General features: G+C 50.9%; 1 protein-coding gene across 1 annotated transcript; it reads right to left on the reverse strand.

Moving 5' to 3' along the window:
* Positions 1-87: 87 nt before the first annotated feature.
* Positions 88-15,857, reverse strand: GUCY2D (guanylate cyclase 2D, retinal). The gene is made up of 19 exons (XM_081272046.1): positions 14,710-15,857; positions 14,325-14,629; positions 11,931-12,282; positions 11,351-11,435; positions 10,955-11,057; positions 10,436-10,537; positions 8,982-9,062; positions 6,878-7,084; positions 6,606-6,762; positions 5,935-6,084; positions 5,161-5,309; positions 4,415-4,578; positions 4,124-4,316; positions 3,686-3,860; positions 3,373-3,471; positions 3,163-3,257; positions 2,952-3,037; positions 2,666-2,775; positions 88-2,150 (listed from the first exon to the last, which is right to left on the reverse strand). The coding sequence occupies exons 1-18, from the start codon at positions 15,443-15,445 to the stop codon at positions 2,688-2,690; spliced, it is 3,327 nt and encodes a 1,108-aa protein (XP_081128172.1). The 5' UTR covers positions 15,446-15,857; the 3' UTR covers positions 88-2,150; positions 2,666-2,687.
* Between the last annotated feature and the right edge of the window lie 286 nt (positions 15,858-16,143).

Raw genomic sequence — 16,143 nt, forward strand, 5'->3', positions numbered from 1 at the left:
TTCAACCCCTGGTGGATCTTGGACTATGTAGTTAGGCCTATAATGGATGCATCTGTACTGACCATGGACAGACTTTTTCTTGTCTTGTTTATTTCTTAAACAATACAGTATATCAAGTATTTACAGAGCATTTACATTGAATTGAATATTATAAGTAATCTAGAGATGACTTAAAGTATACAGAATATTCGTAGGTTCTATGCAAATACTATATCATATTATGTAAGGGATTTGAGCATCCGAGGATTTTGGTAATGGGAGTCGTGGAACCAATCCCCTGTGGATATCAAAGAATGACTGTACACTTTTTTTGTTTGTTTGTTTGTTTTTTGTACTGGGTATTTTAACCCAGGGACACTCTACTACTGAGCTACACCTCTAGACCTTATTTATTTATTTATTTTTGAGACAGCGTTTAAGTTGCACTGCTGAGGTTGGCCTTGAACTGGTGATCCTTCTGCCTCCGCCTCCCAAGTCACCGGATTACAGACATGTACCAACACATCTGGCTTTATATTTTTAAAGTACTGATTTGGTATACCTGGGCACAGTGTCCTATACCTGGAATCCCAGATACTGGGAAGACTGAGACAGAAGGACCTTGAGTTTGAGGCCAGAATGAGTAAGGTTGCAGGATCCCCAACCCCAAAAAAAGTGATTTAAATTTGATTTTTAAGTGTTAAATCAAAAGAAAAATACCCTGTAAGTCAGTCAAAGCAATTCTACTAGCTTGTTTCTAGCCTCATTTTTAATGAAATCTTGAAGATTCTAAGAGTTAAGGAATCCTACAATCATTGAGTGCTGTTATGCTTCATAAATTTTAGTGTGCCTAAAATATTTTGAGGGATCTTATTAAAATGCAGATTCTGATTCAGTAGGTTTGGGACCAAAAATTTCTACATTTTAACAAACTCCCAGGTGATGCTGATGCTGCTGGCCCACCAGCCAATATTTTTCCAGTAAGGACTTGCTTCATCTTTCCTCCTAGGAATTCCCTCTGACTGCCACATCCTTGTTTACTAACATCTCCTGTTCTGATTGCACACCTCCAAGGGATGCATGCTGTCTACCTAGTGGGTGGTTGCAGCTGCTGCTAATTTCTTCCAGGGTGTGTGGCAACAGCAAATGACACCAAGAGTCAAACATGCCAAAGCCTAGGCTCTGGAACACCAGAGGAAATTTCAGCTAGGGACTTGCCAAGACTGAGCATTGACATTTGTAACGAAGATCTAAGCAGAAGGAATTTTCTGTCCAACTGGCTTTTCAGTAGCACCCAGTTAAACAGAATATGATGGTGGTGCAGGCCTGTAATTGCAGCACCTGGGGAGGCTAAGGCAGGAGGATAGCAAGTTCAAAGCCAACCTCAGCAACTTAGGGAGGCCCTGAGCAACTTAGTGAGACCCTATCTCAAAATAAAGAATAAAAAAGAAGGGGCTGGGGATGTGGCTCACTGGTTAAATGCCCCTGGGTTCAATCCCTGATACAAAAAAAACCCAAAAAAACAAAACAGAGAATATGACTATTCCTCAGTTTTTCTGGTTAGTAAAAGTTTGGTGCAGTTTAATTTTCTTTCCCCAAAGCATTGAAGTAAACGTTCCTCTGCACTTGGGTAAGTGACTTGGTTTTGCCCACTGGAAAAGGAACCAGTTTCTGAACAGGGAGCAATGAAAATGAAAATGAGGCTTGAGGCTAAACAGAAGCCATGACCTCCCCACACCACACAACAACCCAAGCCTGGACACAATACACAATGCCTCCACTCCAGGGCATCCAATTATAGATCCTCCTTCCTGGAGCCCAGAGGGGCTCTGGAAAATGGGGAATGCCCCACCCATAATCTCCTGATGGGCTCAGGATCATTTGGTCTGGGGGCCACATACCACAGTGTCCAATATCCCAAGGCCAGCCATTCTAAAGCCCAACTATCAGGGCCACGGGGGTGCTGAAAATCACTTAGGCCCCCCTTCATTCCACCACTGGGTGGAATCCGAGCTTGGAGAGTGCATGAGACTTTTCCAAGGCTGGTTTGCAGCTGGCTCTTGTAAAGGCTCAGAATCCTTGGAGGCAGAGCTGGACAGAAGCCAGTTCTTAGTCAGACTTTAGGTCACCTATAGCAGCAACTTCCAGGAAAAACATCTTCCAGAATAATCCTGAGGGAAAGATGAATGTCTCAGAGGGAGAAAAAGGGTCATGGGGACTCACCTAGGAAGGGGACGGTCATGGTCAGAAGTTTTCCAAGGAGGGCAGTGAGCAGGTCTCTGCTTTAACAGAACTCCAGGGATAACTTTCACACTGTCCTGTGGCCAATGTTGCCCCCTAAAGTTCTGTCTCTTGTGCAATACACAGCCAAGTGTCCTGGGGAGGCCTGGTATGTGCTGTTTGTGAAGGGTAGGGTCAGAGAAGTGACACATGGTCACAATTACAGGATTCCCTAAACCTGGATTCCTGGACCAGTCAGGCCTACTGAACAAGTATCCCTGTAGCAGATGCTTTCCTCCCAGGGTAAATCCCTAGGTTTAGAAACCAGAGATGGATTAGGACACCTGGCTTGGGTGGAACTTTCTTCAGATGGTGCTAGACCCTTAGGCTAGCAAAGAGGCACCTGTCTCCTAAGAAGTATCTCCCATAAGTGTGTGGTCCTGGAGACTGAGGGAAGAGCTTGCACCTGTCCTGACAAGGCCTCACTTCTAGGAGAACTGGCCAGGCCTCGCCTTCTCCAGCTTCTGGCGCCGCTCAGCGGGTATCTCCTGTAGGCTGATGCCATGGTTGCTGGCCCTGTGTCGAGGGATGGCAATTATCAGGGAAGGGGAATTCAGATGGGGGAGGGCAGGGTCCTGGTCATCGTAGCTTCTCGCTGGGGTCTGACACAGAGCCAGAGGCAGGGAGAATGCGTGAAGGGGCCCTACCCTGCCCGCGCCCGTCTTCCCTGCCCGAGCATGCCAAGCCCTCACCCCGGTTGCAGGTCCGGAGGTTTGGGGATGGGCTTGTTAAAGCCGATTTTGCCCACTAGCCAGTACGTGTCCTCAGCGCCCTTGCCCTGGAAAGAAGACACGAGAGAGGGGAAACTTAGGCGGACTGAAGTGAGCGACGGAGAATCTCCAGGTCTAAGTGGAGCTTAGAGACCCTGGGTCCCTCCCCAGAAGGGGCGGGGCCAGGCCTCACCTTCAGCTCAGTACGGCCTCGCAGCTCCATCTGGAAGCCCTGGTCCAGAGAGCGGAGAATCCGCACCGTGCTCATGTTCACGTGGATGCGGTAAGCTGGGACAGTGGGGACTTTGTGAGCTCGGAATTCACCTCACCTGACCTCTCAAGCTGTTTCCCTCTCTGGCCCCTCCCTCCCTCCCCCAGCTCCTCCCGCCTCTGTCACACTCACGCAGCCCGGTGGACTCCATGCGCGAGGCAGTGTTGACGGTGTCCCCAAAGAGGCAGTACCGCGGCATGGTGAGACCCACCACGCCCGCCACACACGGGCCTGCAGAGATGGCAGACAGTAAGGACTTGGACTGAAACTGGCATCTAGGCTGCACCTAGGGCCTTGGGGGGACCTTAACACCCCATACTTTCAACCAGCTCTTCAAATAAACACTCTCAAGAGTATCCTTTTCAAGACAAGCCCCCACCCCCAGCCCCATCGAAGTCTGCCTCCTGTAGAAGGAATTTGGAACAAATCCCCAGAGAAGAGTTACCTGAGTGCAGGCCGATGCGTATGCGTACCGGCACTTCGGGCATATGGCGCATGCGAAAAGAGCCCACCGCACTGAGGATGTCCAGCGACATGTTGGAAATCTCTGCTGCATGCCGCTGCCCATTCCTCTGGGGCAGCCCCGAGGCCACCATATAGGCATCCCCAATTGTCTCCACCTGGGAGAAGGTGTTGTACCAGTTCAGTACTGAGTGTCCCACCCCCCCATACACAAAGCCAATGTCAATATCAAAAGGCTGAAACGGGTTAGTGTAGACATCCTGCAAAGCCAGGCTGCAAATTGGAGACTGAGCTGGAGGAAGAGATTGGGGAGGTACAATAGGGTTGGGAAAGAGTATTGGGCTAGTGGCCTGGGGCAGATGGGCTGGGATTGACAGAGTTGAACTGAAGGTCAGGACGTCTTATCCCTGGCACACTCCACCTTATAGACATCGTGGGAACCGATTATGGCATCAAAGAGTGTGTAGAGGTCGTTGAGCAGGTCCACCACCTCAATGGGCTCACTCATGGCTGAGATGGTGGTGAATCCCACAATGTCACTGAAGTACAGTGTCACCTCCTCAAAGTACTCTGGCTCCACAGGTGTCCCCTTCTTCAGGGCCTCCGCCACAGATCTAGGCATAGCAGGCAGTGGGGTCACCTGGAGGCAGTCCCAGTCTGGCTGGGCTCCAGCTGCCCTCTCCACCCCACTCCTCGCCATATTGGCACCCACGGAGGCAGCATCTGCGTGAGGAGCCGGTCTGTCTTCTGCTTTTCCAGCTCCAGCTCCTCTGTGCGTTCCCGGATCAGGTCCTCCAGGTTACTGGAGTACTGCTCCAGCATCCGAAGCATTGAATCAATGATGTTCGTTTTCCGTCCCTTGTTGATGCTCTTGAACTATAACAATAGGAAGCAGGCAAAGCTGCTGAAGATCTAGACCACCATGCCCTTCTCATGGACCTTTTATGGGACTATATTCCCCATCCCCTTAACTACCATTCATCTTCTATTCATGAAGCAGTCCTGGAGTGCTGGGCACTGTGTATTCAGACATTATTAGGAGGCATGTGGGAAATGAGGGTTCCCAAAGGTAGTCATTCTCAGGAATTGACAGGCACTGGAGCATCTCAGCCTTTGGATTCCCAGACTAAGGGTTTTTTGGGTTTGTTTTTGTTTTTGTTTTTTTGTTTTGTTTTGTTTTGTCACGGTAAGCCAAACAAACATTTGGTTCTTAATTAATGTTATTTGAATTGAATTAAATATTTATCTCACTCAGAGCTCTGTTTCCCACTTCAAAGGCCTTACAGCCCCCATTCTAGCTCACCTCCATGCTCCAGTCCTCAGGCTACCCCTTAGGAGTCACCTTGAAGGTTAAAGATCCTTCCTGCCTGCCTCCCTGCCTGTGACCTTCCTAGGTTACTAACAAGAATCTGGGGTTCCCAGGGACCCGCCCAGCCCTCACCCAATCCCAGCCCTAACCAGGTCGAAGGTGCGGTCCATGGAGGGCCTCAGTTCTGGCTGTTCTGCCCAGCACTGTGTCATCAGATGGATGCACTTCACAGGTGCCTGGTCCATGGATACCGAGGGCCGACACAGCGGAGGGGGGCTCTGCACCCTCTGCACCACCTCTGGAAGCATGAGGAGACCATGAGGGGTGAGCATTCCAGGACAGAAGACACCTCTGACCCTGGCCTGACTGATGAAGCCCAAGATGAGGTCCTTTAAACCAGAGCTTCAATGGGAGGGGGAGTTTAGTGTGTAAGGGGGTCTCTAGGAGTAACAAGAGGACCCTGAACCCTGGGATCAGTTAGATGTGACATAGACAAAGAAACTAACATTTATTGCATGTAAGAAAAATGAGAAGGTAATGAAGTAGTTTGCTCAGTGTCCCATATATGATGATATGGATTTGAATCAAATGGGACTGTGTTTTTATCCCAGCTCCCCGCTGCCTCCCTGGGACCTTTGAGAACTACAGAGGAGCCTGCTGTGTCACCTGGGGGAACAGGTTAGGTCCAGCATCAGGACAGAAGATACTTCTGAGGTCTGGGCCCTGAAAAGCAACCCACCCACCCACACACCATCCTGATGCTTGGCTTTCTACTGCCCTGGCCCTTCAGACTCCAGCTTTAAGGGCGCACCCACATAATTAAGTCTTATCACCAGGTTTTGCTTTAGAGAAAAAAGCAAGGCTGGGTCTGGGATGGCCCTGTTCTAATTGTAAGATGCCTTTCTGGCCCCAATTCGCCTTACCCTCTGCTGTCAACTCCAGCATGGCATAGGGGGGGCTGCGGCACACGACCTCCTGCATGATGATACCCAGACTGAAGACGTCACCCGCCATAGTTCCCCGGCGCTCCAGGGCTGGGTCCCGAAGCAGCTCTGGGGCTGTCCATAATTGATCTGGGATAGGGAAGGACACATGGTCACGTGGAGAGCTGTGGGGAGCTGAGGACAGACTCTCATCCCTGCCAAAAAAAAACAAAAAACAAAAAACAAAAAACCCTCCCAAACTCACAATCAAGCCCCGCAGCCCTGCAACCAACCCCAGGAGAGATGACCTGAAACTAAACTGTCTCAGAAGTCCTGCCCTCACAATAAGCCCCGCCCCTCAAACAAGGCGGTGCCCGGGAAAGACTTGATCTTCTGGGCACAGGCTCCAGCCCTCAGACAAAGCCCCTCTTACAGCAGACCCGGATGCACTGTCAAGAGCTCAGGCACAATCCCACCCCCCTGGCCAGCCCCACTCCCCAGACAGATTCCATCTTCCGAATCTTAGAGGTCACCTGACCTTTTCCGTAGCAGTCGCGTCCAATGGATAAGGAATGGGGAGAGTGCGAGGAAGGGAGCAGGGGACCTTGAAATTAATTATGTGACTCCTGGGGCGTTAGTCCCGTGCGCGGTAGACCGCGGGGGACTCCTACCCTCCGCCGTGGGAGGCTGCGGTAACACCCTCTGAGCCTCCAGCAGTTTCCCGTGGCCGTGGTCGGTGATCTTGAGCACGAACCTCCCGTCTACCACGCAGTTCCGCGACTTAAGCCGCCCGTGAGCCACGCCGCGGTGGTGCAGGTACCTCATTCCCTTGGAGGAGGCGTGGTAAGAGGCAGCCTCAGCCAGAGCGGTTTCTCGGCTCGCGTTCTCCTTGCCCCCAGGATCCGCCCTACTACGACCTCCCCCCTACCAACCTCCCCCTCACTTTGATGAGGTCCAGCAGGAGGGAGGACTTGAACATCCAGTCCAGCTTTATTTCTCTCTGGGCGAGGAGGTCGTGGAGGGAGCCCCGGGTACAGTGCTCTGAGACCACAGCCAGGACGCCCTCCTCTGGGGCTGCAGGGCAGTCTGCGGCTCCCCCCAGGAAGAGCCCTAGGTACAGGGCCACGTTCTCGTGCCGGAGCTCTCTGAGCTGAGAGGAGAAAGGTTGACAGGCATTTTCTGCCCTGGTGGCAATGTGGGGAGTGGGCCGCTATTCAATGTCTGTTTTTTCAGTATCTAAACTAGGAAGATGGGATAAGAGTGATGAATGAAATAATCTAAGACATATATGTGTATGTGCGTGTGTGTTTTGATGTTTTGATGTGTGTTTTGGGGTTCTTCTGTTGCTTTTATGGAAAACAAAACCATCAAAAGCCACAGTTCCCAGATACTGAATATGAAGTTAAGAATGAAAAGACCAACCATGCATTGGTGATAAGAACCCAGGCAGGTTCTGATTTATTAAACATCAATCTTTGAACTGCCCTAGAGTTGTTCCTTCTCCTCCTCCTCTTTCTTCCTTCTTCCCCCCCTTTTTCTACCCTCTCCTCCTCCTTCTCTTCCTCATCCTTCCTCTTCTCCTTCTCCTCCCCTACCTGTTTTCCTCCCCTCCCCTCCCCTCCCCCTGCTTCTCCTTCTCCATCCTTCACTCTCCTTCTTTCTTCTTTTTCTTTCTCCTCTTTTTCTTTTCCTCTTCTTCCTCTCTACCATTTCCTCCTCCCCCTTTCTTTCAGTTTGGGGACTGAACCCAAAGCCTAGCACATTGGACTACATCCCCTGCCCTTATTTTTATCTCACAACAAGGTCTCCCTACATTGTCCAAGACTGATGTAGAACTTGAGATTCTTCTGCCTTGGCTTCCTGCATAACTGGGATTATAGGCTTGCACCACTGCACCCAATTGAATGGCCTCAGTCTTTTTTTTTTTTTTTTTTTTTTTTAAGTCAAGATCTCACTAAGTTGCTGAGGCTGGCCTCAGACCTGTAATCCTCCTGCCTCAGCCTACTAAATTACTGAGATTACAGGTGTGCACCACACACATCTGGCTGAACTGCCCCCATCTTAAGGGAAAACACTACGTGAGGGAGAAGCCCCTGCCATTACCACCATCTCCTTCTGAATGTAACAATCTCTGTGGAGAGGCACTAGGGCTTTCTGAACACATCAGAAATAGCTTGTGCCTTTAGCCTGAACTGGGGCTGCCCTATTTGGTGTTGCATCAGTGTTTCAGATGCTTCTGAGATGCCATACTTCCCAGGTTAGGTAGGACAGGACTGTGCAGCCAAGTTATGGTCCTAGAGGAGCCATCAAAAGATCATACCTACTTAGTAGGACAGAATGCACTCAGACACTGGAAGAGTGGGAGCTAAAGGCTGACGGATGCCCTTTCTAGATTTTCTTGGATTTCATTTTAAACACCTGGTGTTAAATGGTGACTTAGTGTACTGATTGTGCCACAGTCTGTCCATTTAAATTCATTCCACAGCTGTGACCATGAGCACCTGTGGAGGTCTCAGGAAAGTAAGCCAGACAAAGATTTCATGGCATTGGGGGGAAGAGGAACATTGAGGTTGAAAAGATTAGAATCAGCCAATCTATTATCTCCTTGCCAACTTTCCACTCTATTAGGCACATATCAATACAACTAGGGCCATTTGGCATATGTGGCCTGACAGAAGTGAAAATTCATTTTATATCACTCATTCAGCAAACATTCACTGGGTCTCAGTAATATTCCAGATCCTGTGTTGGGTGCTGGGTATACAATGGAGGGAAACTCTCACTAAGCTTGCAGTCTACAAAGGAGGCAGAAATAAGTCAGCCCATAGGTGAACATGTAACTTATTATAAATTAATGTGTAATTTATCACATATAATTTGTGATAAGATTATCAAAGAACTAGTGCCATGAGACAGAATAATGAGAAATCTGCTCTAGAGTAGAAGGAACACTTAACTGAAACCCACTACTGTATGCTGCTGTAAAGAGAAGGCAAGAAGGGAGGGACTGATGACCACCCTGCACCAATCATAGGATCACCTCTTACCTTGGAGAAGGCTGTCTTAGTTGCTGGGCGGATGGCTACATGATGATCCCCTGGGAATTTCTTTAGCCAAACCCAATCTCCCTGCAGAAGAGAGGATGAGGTTAGGGAACTCAGTTTCCTAAAGCCTCATGATACATTTCCATTGCCCACATTTCCATTGCCCACTGTCCCTGAACACATCTGCTATGTGACAGCATCAGAAGCAGGAGTTTGATATCTGCCTATCTGCTTCTCAGCCAGCTAGATGAAAACCCACCCCTAGGTGAGAGAGATGCAAAAGATCTATGCAGTTGTCCTCCCCACCCCAGATGCGCCCATTAAGTGAACTGTTACAACTACAATGTCACTGACATCACCATCCCTTGCCATGACAGAGCACCATGCTTTGAGTCAGGCATCTGGGTAGATGAGGCTTTAATGTAAACCAGATGAGAGGGGTAGGGAGCCTCCTTGTCTTCAACTATTGTCAGGCCCGGTTCCTAGCATGTAATTCCTGTGGCTGCTCAGAGGGTCCAAGCTTGATTCAATGATCTGCTGCTATCATCTCAAATGAGTGAGGGGTCTCTCATACTTATTTTGTCCTGCATCGTGCAAATTATATAAGTTTCCCTGACTGTTGGAAAGGAATTTGAACTAGAAGGGAGTTGTGAGAGTTTGGCATTGATCCTTACAGAGCACTTGGAAATAAATGTGAAGACATTTTTAATTGTCACGAAACTGCATTTAGTGGATAGGGCCAGAGACAAGAGAAACTAAATATTCTTCAAGGGACAAGGTCATCCTATGCAACAAAGAACAACCTGTCCAAAAGTAGTGCCTTCTCTGAGAAATGATCATGATGGTCTCTAGGTGACATAGTAGGAACTTCTGCATTCTCTCCATGACCTGGAGCTTGGGTGCTCTAAATTTCTACTCTCTTTCTGATTAGTTGAGCTCTTTCTAGGCTCCCTCTGAATCTTTTCTCAGTATCTCTCATCCAGCCCATCATATTCAGATTTCCTGGCCCCACAGTGTCCTAATGTCCTTTCGTGACATTCTTACTTCACTCTAGAGCTTGCTGTTTCTGAGTCTGATCTGAATTGGATGGGAATTATGAGGGGGCAGGGCCAAGGGCTCCCTGGCCTCAGTGGCCACACCAGCCTGCATGCTAGTCTCAGCACACTGCTCAGCAGCTCCGGCCTGTGGTCACTGTGTCTGGCCTTTGAGGAGTCCTCACTTCCATCATGGCTAAGGGAAAGTCCTGCAGCAGAGAAGATTCCCAGATGCAGAATCAGGTCTGGATTGAGGAATCCATGACCTCTCCCCAGGTCCCACTTGGCCTCCCGCTGCCTGGAGTCTGCAGGATTTGACATGACTGCATGCCTCCCTTGAGAATATGCCTACTCTCTTCCCAGGCCTGAGCACCTTTTCTCACTTCCCCTTCTGGAGTACAGCTCATCCTGGCTCATGCTCACCTCATAGAGGCCAACGTTTGTGCTGTCTGAGGGCTGGCTGCGGATGCTTCGAATGTCTGCCGTGCTGAAGGCAGCCAGACTGGATCGACTCCCCTGGATCATCTGGGAGGCAGAGGTGCAAAGAAAGAGTCAATATACTCTGACCCCAGAGTATATTTTAAACCCTTGGATTGAGGTTAGGCTGAGTTTTGTGAATTAAACAGGGGAAGGGAAGAACTTTCAACAAGGGAAGATGATAATGATAGTACTTCCGAAGTGCACAACACTTTACAAAACAAATATATTCATTTTCTTGTTGCATCTTCACACCACCCCAGGAAAGTAGTGAGGACAGGGGCTGTCACTCCTATGGCACAGATGAGGTTGCTGATCGCCAGAGCTCAGACCTCAGACACAGCTGGGGCAAAAATCAGGCTTTCTTCCTGGGGTCTGGGAGTGGCTGTGATGAGGGCTGGCTCAGGGAAGGGAACAAATGTATAGGGAGAAGACAGCTGGTTCCTGGCTCCCTGCTTTCCTGACCTTTCGAGAGCTACCCCCATGCGGATGGAGGAAGGTGATGTCCTCCAGAGACAGGATGATCTTGTTGGGGCCAGAAACCATTTGGATATGAAGGAGCCGGTGCCTGGTAATGGAAAGAGGTCATACTGGCAAAGAGGGCCAGTTTCATCTGAATAGGCCAGTAGGAATTGGGATGAAGGGATGATGTGAGCTCAGGGGAGGTATACTGGAGGGCGGCCATCCCCAAACCAGACATTTCCTTGGGACTCTGCCAGCCCTTCAGGATCCCTATCCTCCCGCCCCAGGAAAAATCCTCCCCTCTTCTACTCTTGAGTAGCTGCTGTCTTTGCTGCACAATTTCATCCCTGGCAGTGGAGAGCCATGATCACATGGTATTTACCTAGCTCCCCTACTCACCTCACACAGTGGGCCAGGAAGATCCCAGCAAGCCCCATTCCTACCACCAGGAGGAAGCCTAGAAAGACAAGAGCCGGCTCCACTCCTAAAGGGACAACAAAAGGATGGTTACTCAGGACCTTGGTAAGAAGAGGTTCCCTTTTCGAATCCTGGAGTTCCAGGAAATGTAGCTGGGACAGCCTCTAAGGAAAGTTACAGATTCCTCCAAGTCTGGAAATGCTAGAAAATTTCTCAGAGGGCTTTCAGACTAAATAAATGGCTTGAGCAAAGGGCTTGAGCAAAGGGATCCTGAGCAAGTCCGGGCTTGGAGGAGGGCCTGGAAGGGTCAGGAAGGGCCTGAAAGAACTGAAGGGCAGGGTTGGGGCTCAGTGATACAGTGATTGCCCAGCATGTATGAGGCACTGGGTTCGATCCTCAGCACTACATAAAAATAAATACAATAAATAAAGGTATCATGTCCATTTTCAACAACAACAATATATATATATAAAACCTGCAGGGCAGGAGTTCACTCTCTTTCACAATTTTGTGGACAGGCTATACTGACTGTCCCAGTGGAGGCTGGGATGCTCGCCCTCACCTCCATTGCAGACGACGTTTGGCTCAAACCAGCACCAGGGATCTGGCCCTGGAGCGGGGCCGCCGCGAGGGAAGTGCACTGGGGTCCCTGCAGAGCGCAGGGAGCCACGGACAGGGTCCAGCACATAAGTGGTGAACAGTCGGTTTCCAGAGGCATCCGTGTCCAGCAGTACATAGGAGGGCTCCCCGGTTTCTCCTAGGGTCCCACAGAACCCTGGGACTGGGGCATTCCCGACGTGCCTGGCTACGGCTGCTCCAGACACCCAGCCCCCACCGGCGGCTGCCCGCGCTCCCGCCATGCCCCTTGCCAACAAGAAGACCGCGTCGTAGATGGTGCCAAACAAGGGGGAGACCTGGAGAAGGAAAGCAGGGACTCAGATCTGGAAGCCACAGCCCACAGATAGATGGGAAGTCACCAGCCCCGCCTATTCTCTCATTGGGCCCTTGGAGCCCGGCCCCTACTGACCAGTTCCCATCTCCTAATTAGTGGTTCCCCTGAGGCTCTCTCTTCCTCTCTCCCCATTGGCTATCCCACTTGGTCTTCCCTACCGACTGTTCCTCTTTTCAGGACTTGGGTTCTTCTCTCATTTTTGGTTGCTTGTAACTCTCCATCCCCTCTAGTTCTGTCCTTTCCTTTCAGTTGGTTGCCCTGCATATAGTTTTAATCTTATTATCTACCATTCACACAAAAGCCTTCTTTCCCATCCTTTGTTTGGCTTCTATTTCCTATTTTCCCCCTTGCTTCCCCTTAAGGTTACCTCCTGATCTCATCAGGCCACTCTCCTATTGGCAGTTCCCATCTCTCAGAGTGCCAGACACTGTGAAAAGCCCTAGAGATACACTGGTATATGAGACCATCCCTGCCCAGAGGAAATTTTCATCTAGTTAGGAAAACAGACATGGTTGTGAAAGCAGTGTAGTGAGTAGAGGCAGGAGAAATCGAGAAAGCTTCCTGGATAAGAATGAGGGTCTCCAACTCATGTGGTGAGGTAGAGCAGGAGGCTTCTAGAAGTAGTGGCCATCCCTCAGGGGATGAATCATAATCATCCAGGGGAGGGATGGGTAAAAGAGAGGAAATCACAGCAGCTCAGAAGAAAAAAAAGGACACATTTCCAAAATCCAAAGTAATTCAGCAGGGTTGAAGTTCACAGAAGACAGAAGAGAAGGGAAAACACAAGTTCCGATAAACCTTGTGAAGCAACCTGCATCTATATAGGAAAAGTGTCCCCAACCCAGGCTGGAGGAAGGTTACCCAGAAGCCACTGTGACATGCTAGAATTTTCCAGATTTCTAAAGCTTGATCTGGTTGTTGGGTGAAAAGAAAAGGCCTGAGCTAGGTGAGAGTTGAAGCAGAGAACATTTAGGAAGATTATGTTGTAAGATTTGGGCCAGAGGTGCTATGACTTGAACCAGAGCAATGATAAAGAGGCTGGAGAAAGTGAATGGATTTAAATGACCTTTAGACTAACTTCATGTCTAGATATGGGGTGACAAAGTGAGAGGAATCAGGGAGACTTTCTTGCATCTGGCTTGAGCAGCTGGTGGAAGGTTATGTTACTCGCTGAGAACTGAAGAGTTTCCCTTCACTTTCTTTGCCCCTCTTTGTTGACTGATCCTCCCTCCATCCCATCTCACTCTTATTCGCTCATCAATTATTCTCATCCTCTCTATCCATTGGCTACTCCAAATCCTCTTGGGAAAGACTGGGGACATTTGTGGGGACTATTTCAATTCCCCTTGACCCACAACCCTCTCTGATGTAGTCCCTTTCAAGTAGGGTCTTGGTGGTGGTTGACTTCCTGCAACTGATATCTAAATTCCCTTCTATCTCAATGGCTTCTAAACCTCCCTTTGTAATTGGGGTGGATCTAGATGGTCTGAACTGGAATTCTGGGAACTCAGAATCCTGAATATGAGCTGGATGTTGAGAATAAACTTTGGATCTGAATATGGGAGCCCTTGGCTCCACCTGGGGATCTTTCTGCTCTTGCAAGATGCCAAGGCCCTCAAAAAGTTAAGACTATCAGATGAGGTCCTAGAGGAAATACCTCCCATGTGGGCATGAAAAGTTGAACACCAACCATTTATTGTGTTTTGTGTATTAAGGTAGTGGTGGAAATGGGTTTACTTTGAAGCATACTGGAAATGACTTTGCGCTTTAGAGTTTACTCCTTGGAGCTGGGCTTGAGAGGTCTCATTGCCTATTCTCTGGAAAATAATTCCCCATATAACAAGATCCCAAACAAGACCAGAGGATCTATCTACATTACCCAGGAAATTCCAGAATAGCTAAAGCACCTGTTCTCTCCCCATTGGCTCCATCCTCCTTTCCTCACTTTGACTCTTTTCCTGGCCCCTTCCCTCACTCTCCTCCCTTCTTCCTTGGCACATCTACCTGCTGCAGATTGAGGTCAGGGGGCAACTCCCGGTGCTCTTGGGCTCTTCGAAGGCTGTCCAGCACACTGCCTTCTGAAGTACAGTGGCGGGTGAGGGTGAGCACAGCATCATGGGCCCTGCGAAGCTGGGAGCTGTTGGCCAGTGGGGCCAAGGCTTCTGGGCCCGGCGACAAGGCATAGTGGAGTGTGTCGAAGGGCAGGAAGACCAGGGAGCCATCAGCCAGGCCCAGCTCCTCTGCGGCTTCCAGTAGATAGCGCTGCTCCTCTCCACCCAGTAGCACCGAATGCATCACCATGATCACCACTGCGGACAGGTTTGACTCCCTGAGGTGCCCAGCTGCAGGCAGGACCCACCATCTCCCCGTACCCCGCTGGAGAACCTACCTCTGACCCTGGGCCCGTCCCGGACCCTCCTCAGGGCCTCCCGGGCTCCAGACAGGTCGGAGGGCTCAATGGAGGTCACCAGCGTGACCGGCAGGCCCCGGGCCCTGAGTGCAGTGGACAGAGAGCGTCCCGCCTCCACCCATAGGTCCTGAGGGGCTGTCACCAGGGCCACGCACGCCCAGCGGAAAGCTCGAAGGAGGACGTAGAGAGCATCTGCCGCGGGAGTCACGGCAGGGGCAGTGGTGCCCGCTGCCTGCGACCCAGGGCAACCCCAGGGCACCAGCGCTACCCCAGCCTCTTGCGCTAGTAGCTCCGCGGGCCGGCAGGCTGCAGGGTTCACCGGTCCCACCAGGCCGGAGACGCGGCTTAGCGCGGAGGACACAGCCCCCAGCGAGCCCGGCGTCCGGCATGGCTCGGGCAGCAGCGCGACCTCTAAACGAGGGCCGCCTTCCCGAGCAAGGTCACGGTTCAGGCGGGCGGCTGCCAGAGCCGCGGCCAGGTCCGGGCGGGCACTGGCAAAGATGGGGTCGCAATCCCAGGGGCCCAGGACCCCCACTTTGAACACCGTGGAGAGGGCAGAGGGCGGCGGGAAGAGGAGCAGGAGCAGGAACCGGAGCAGCCGAGGTCCGGGCCAGGGCAGGACCCGCGGGAGGCTTGGAGGGGACCCATCGCACGGCGCAGGGGCGCAGAACCCGACGTCAGGAAGCCCCCTGGTTAGGAGGGTGCACGCAGTCATTGCCAGCTTCTGTGAGCACAGACCGAGCAGGATGAGCAATTGAGACCCCCCCGAAACTCTCGTAGGGCTTTCCCTGCAAACCTGTTTCTGAAAGCCTGCTTTGAGAAGTTCAGAATATCAGGTGAGGTGTCTCTGCTTCCAGAGCCCCTTCTGCAGACAGACGACTTAGATGCGGGCCAAGAGCAAGTCCTGGAAGCCCTCTCCGGCCTTCCCGCCTTTCCATTCCCAACTTGTTTGCCCCTCCCGCCTCATCAGGGCTGTCGGGGGTCGATGGGGACACGCCCACGCCCTCAGTCCTGAGGAGTAGGTGTCTAGGGGCATTTGCCACTCACCGGAAAGTCCGGGGCTCGGGCCCAGGGCCCGGGTGAGGGGTCACAGGGTCGATCCCCCTTCTCTCTCCCCTGCCATCCCATCCCAGGGTGGGGGTGTGGGAACAGCCGGCCAGAGCCCCTAATCTCCCCAAGCTGATTAGGGGCCTTTAATCAGTCAAGGAGGCACTGACTAGTGGAGGATGGGAGCACCTACTGCACCCCTTTGGTATGGGATCTGTCTAGCTTCCAGGCAACCTGAAGTTGATTAGTGTCAGTCATATTGGCAGGGGTCGGGGTTGGGGGTAGAATTAGATCCCTATCTCACACCACACACAAAATCAGTTCCATGTGAAACCAAAAGTTTTTAAATGATTAATTTTTTCGATC

The sequence above is a fragment of the Spermophilus citellus genome (assembly GCF_964194105.1).
Source record: "Spermophilus citellus genome assembly, chromosome: 17".
NCBI lineage: Eukaryota > Metazoa > Chordata > Mammalia > Rodentia > Sciuridae > Spermophilus > Spermophilus citellus.

Bases quoted from the DNA above. Each gene is read 5' to 3' on its own strand.
- GUCY2D (XM_081272046.1), bottom strand. From the start codon at position 15,445: ATGACTGCGTGCACCCTCCTAACCAGGGGGCTTCCTGACGTCGGGTTC. The intron at 11,058-11,350 runs GTGAGTAGGGGA...TTCCATTACCAG, and splicing joins TTCCTGGCCCACTGTGTGAG to GCACCGGCTCCTTCATATCC. The intron at 5,310-5,934 runs GTAAGGCGAATT...TCATGCTTCCAG, and splicing joins GCTGGAGTTGACAGCAGAGG to AGGTGGTGCAGAGGGTGCAG.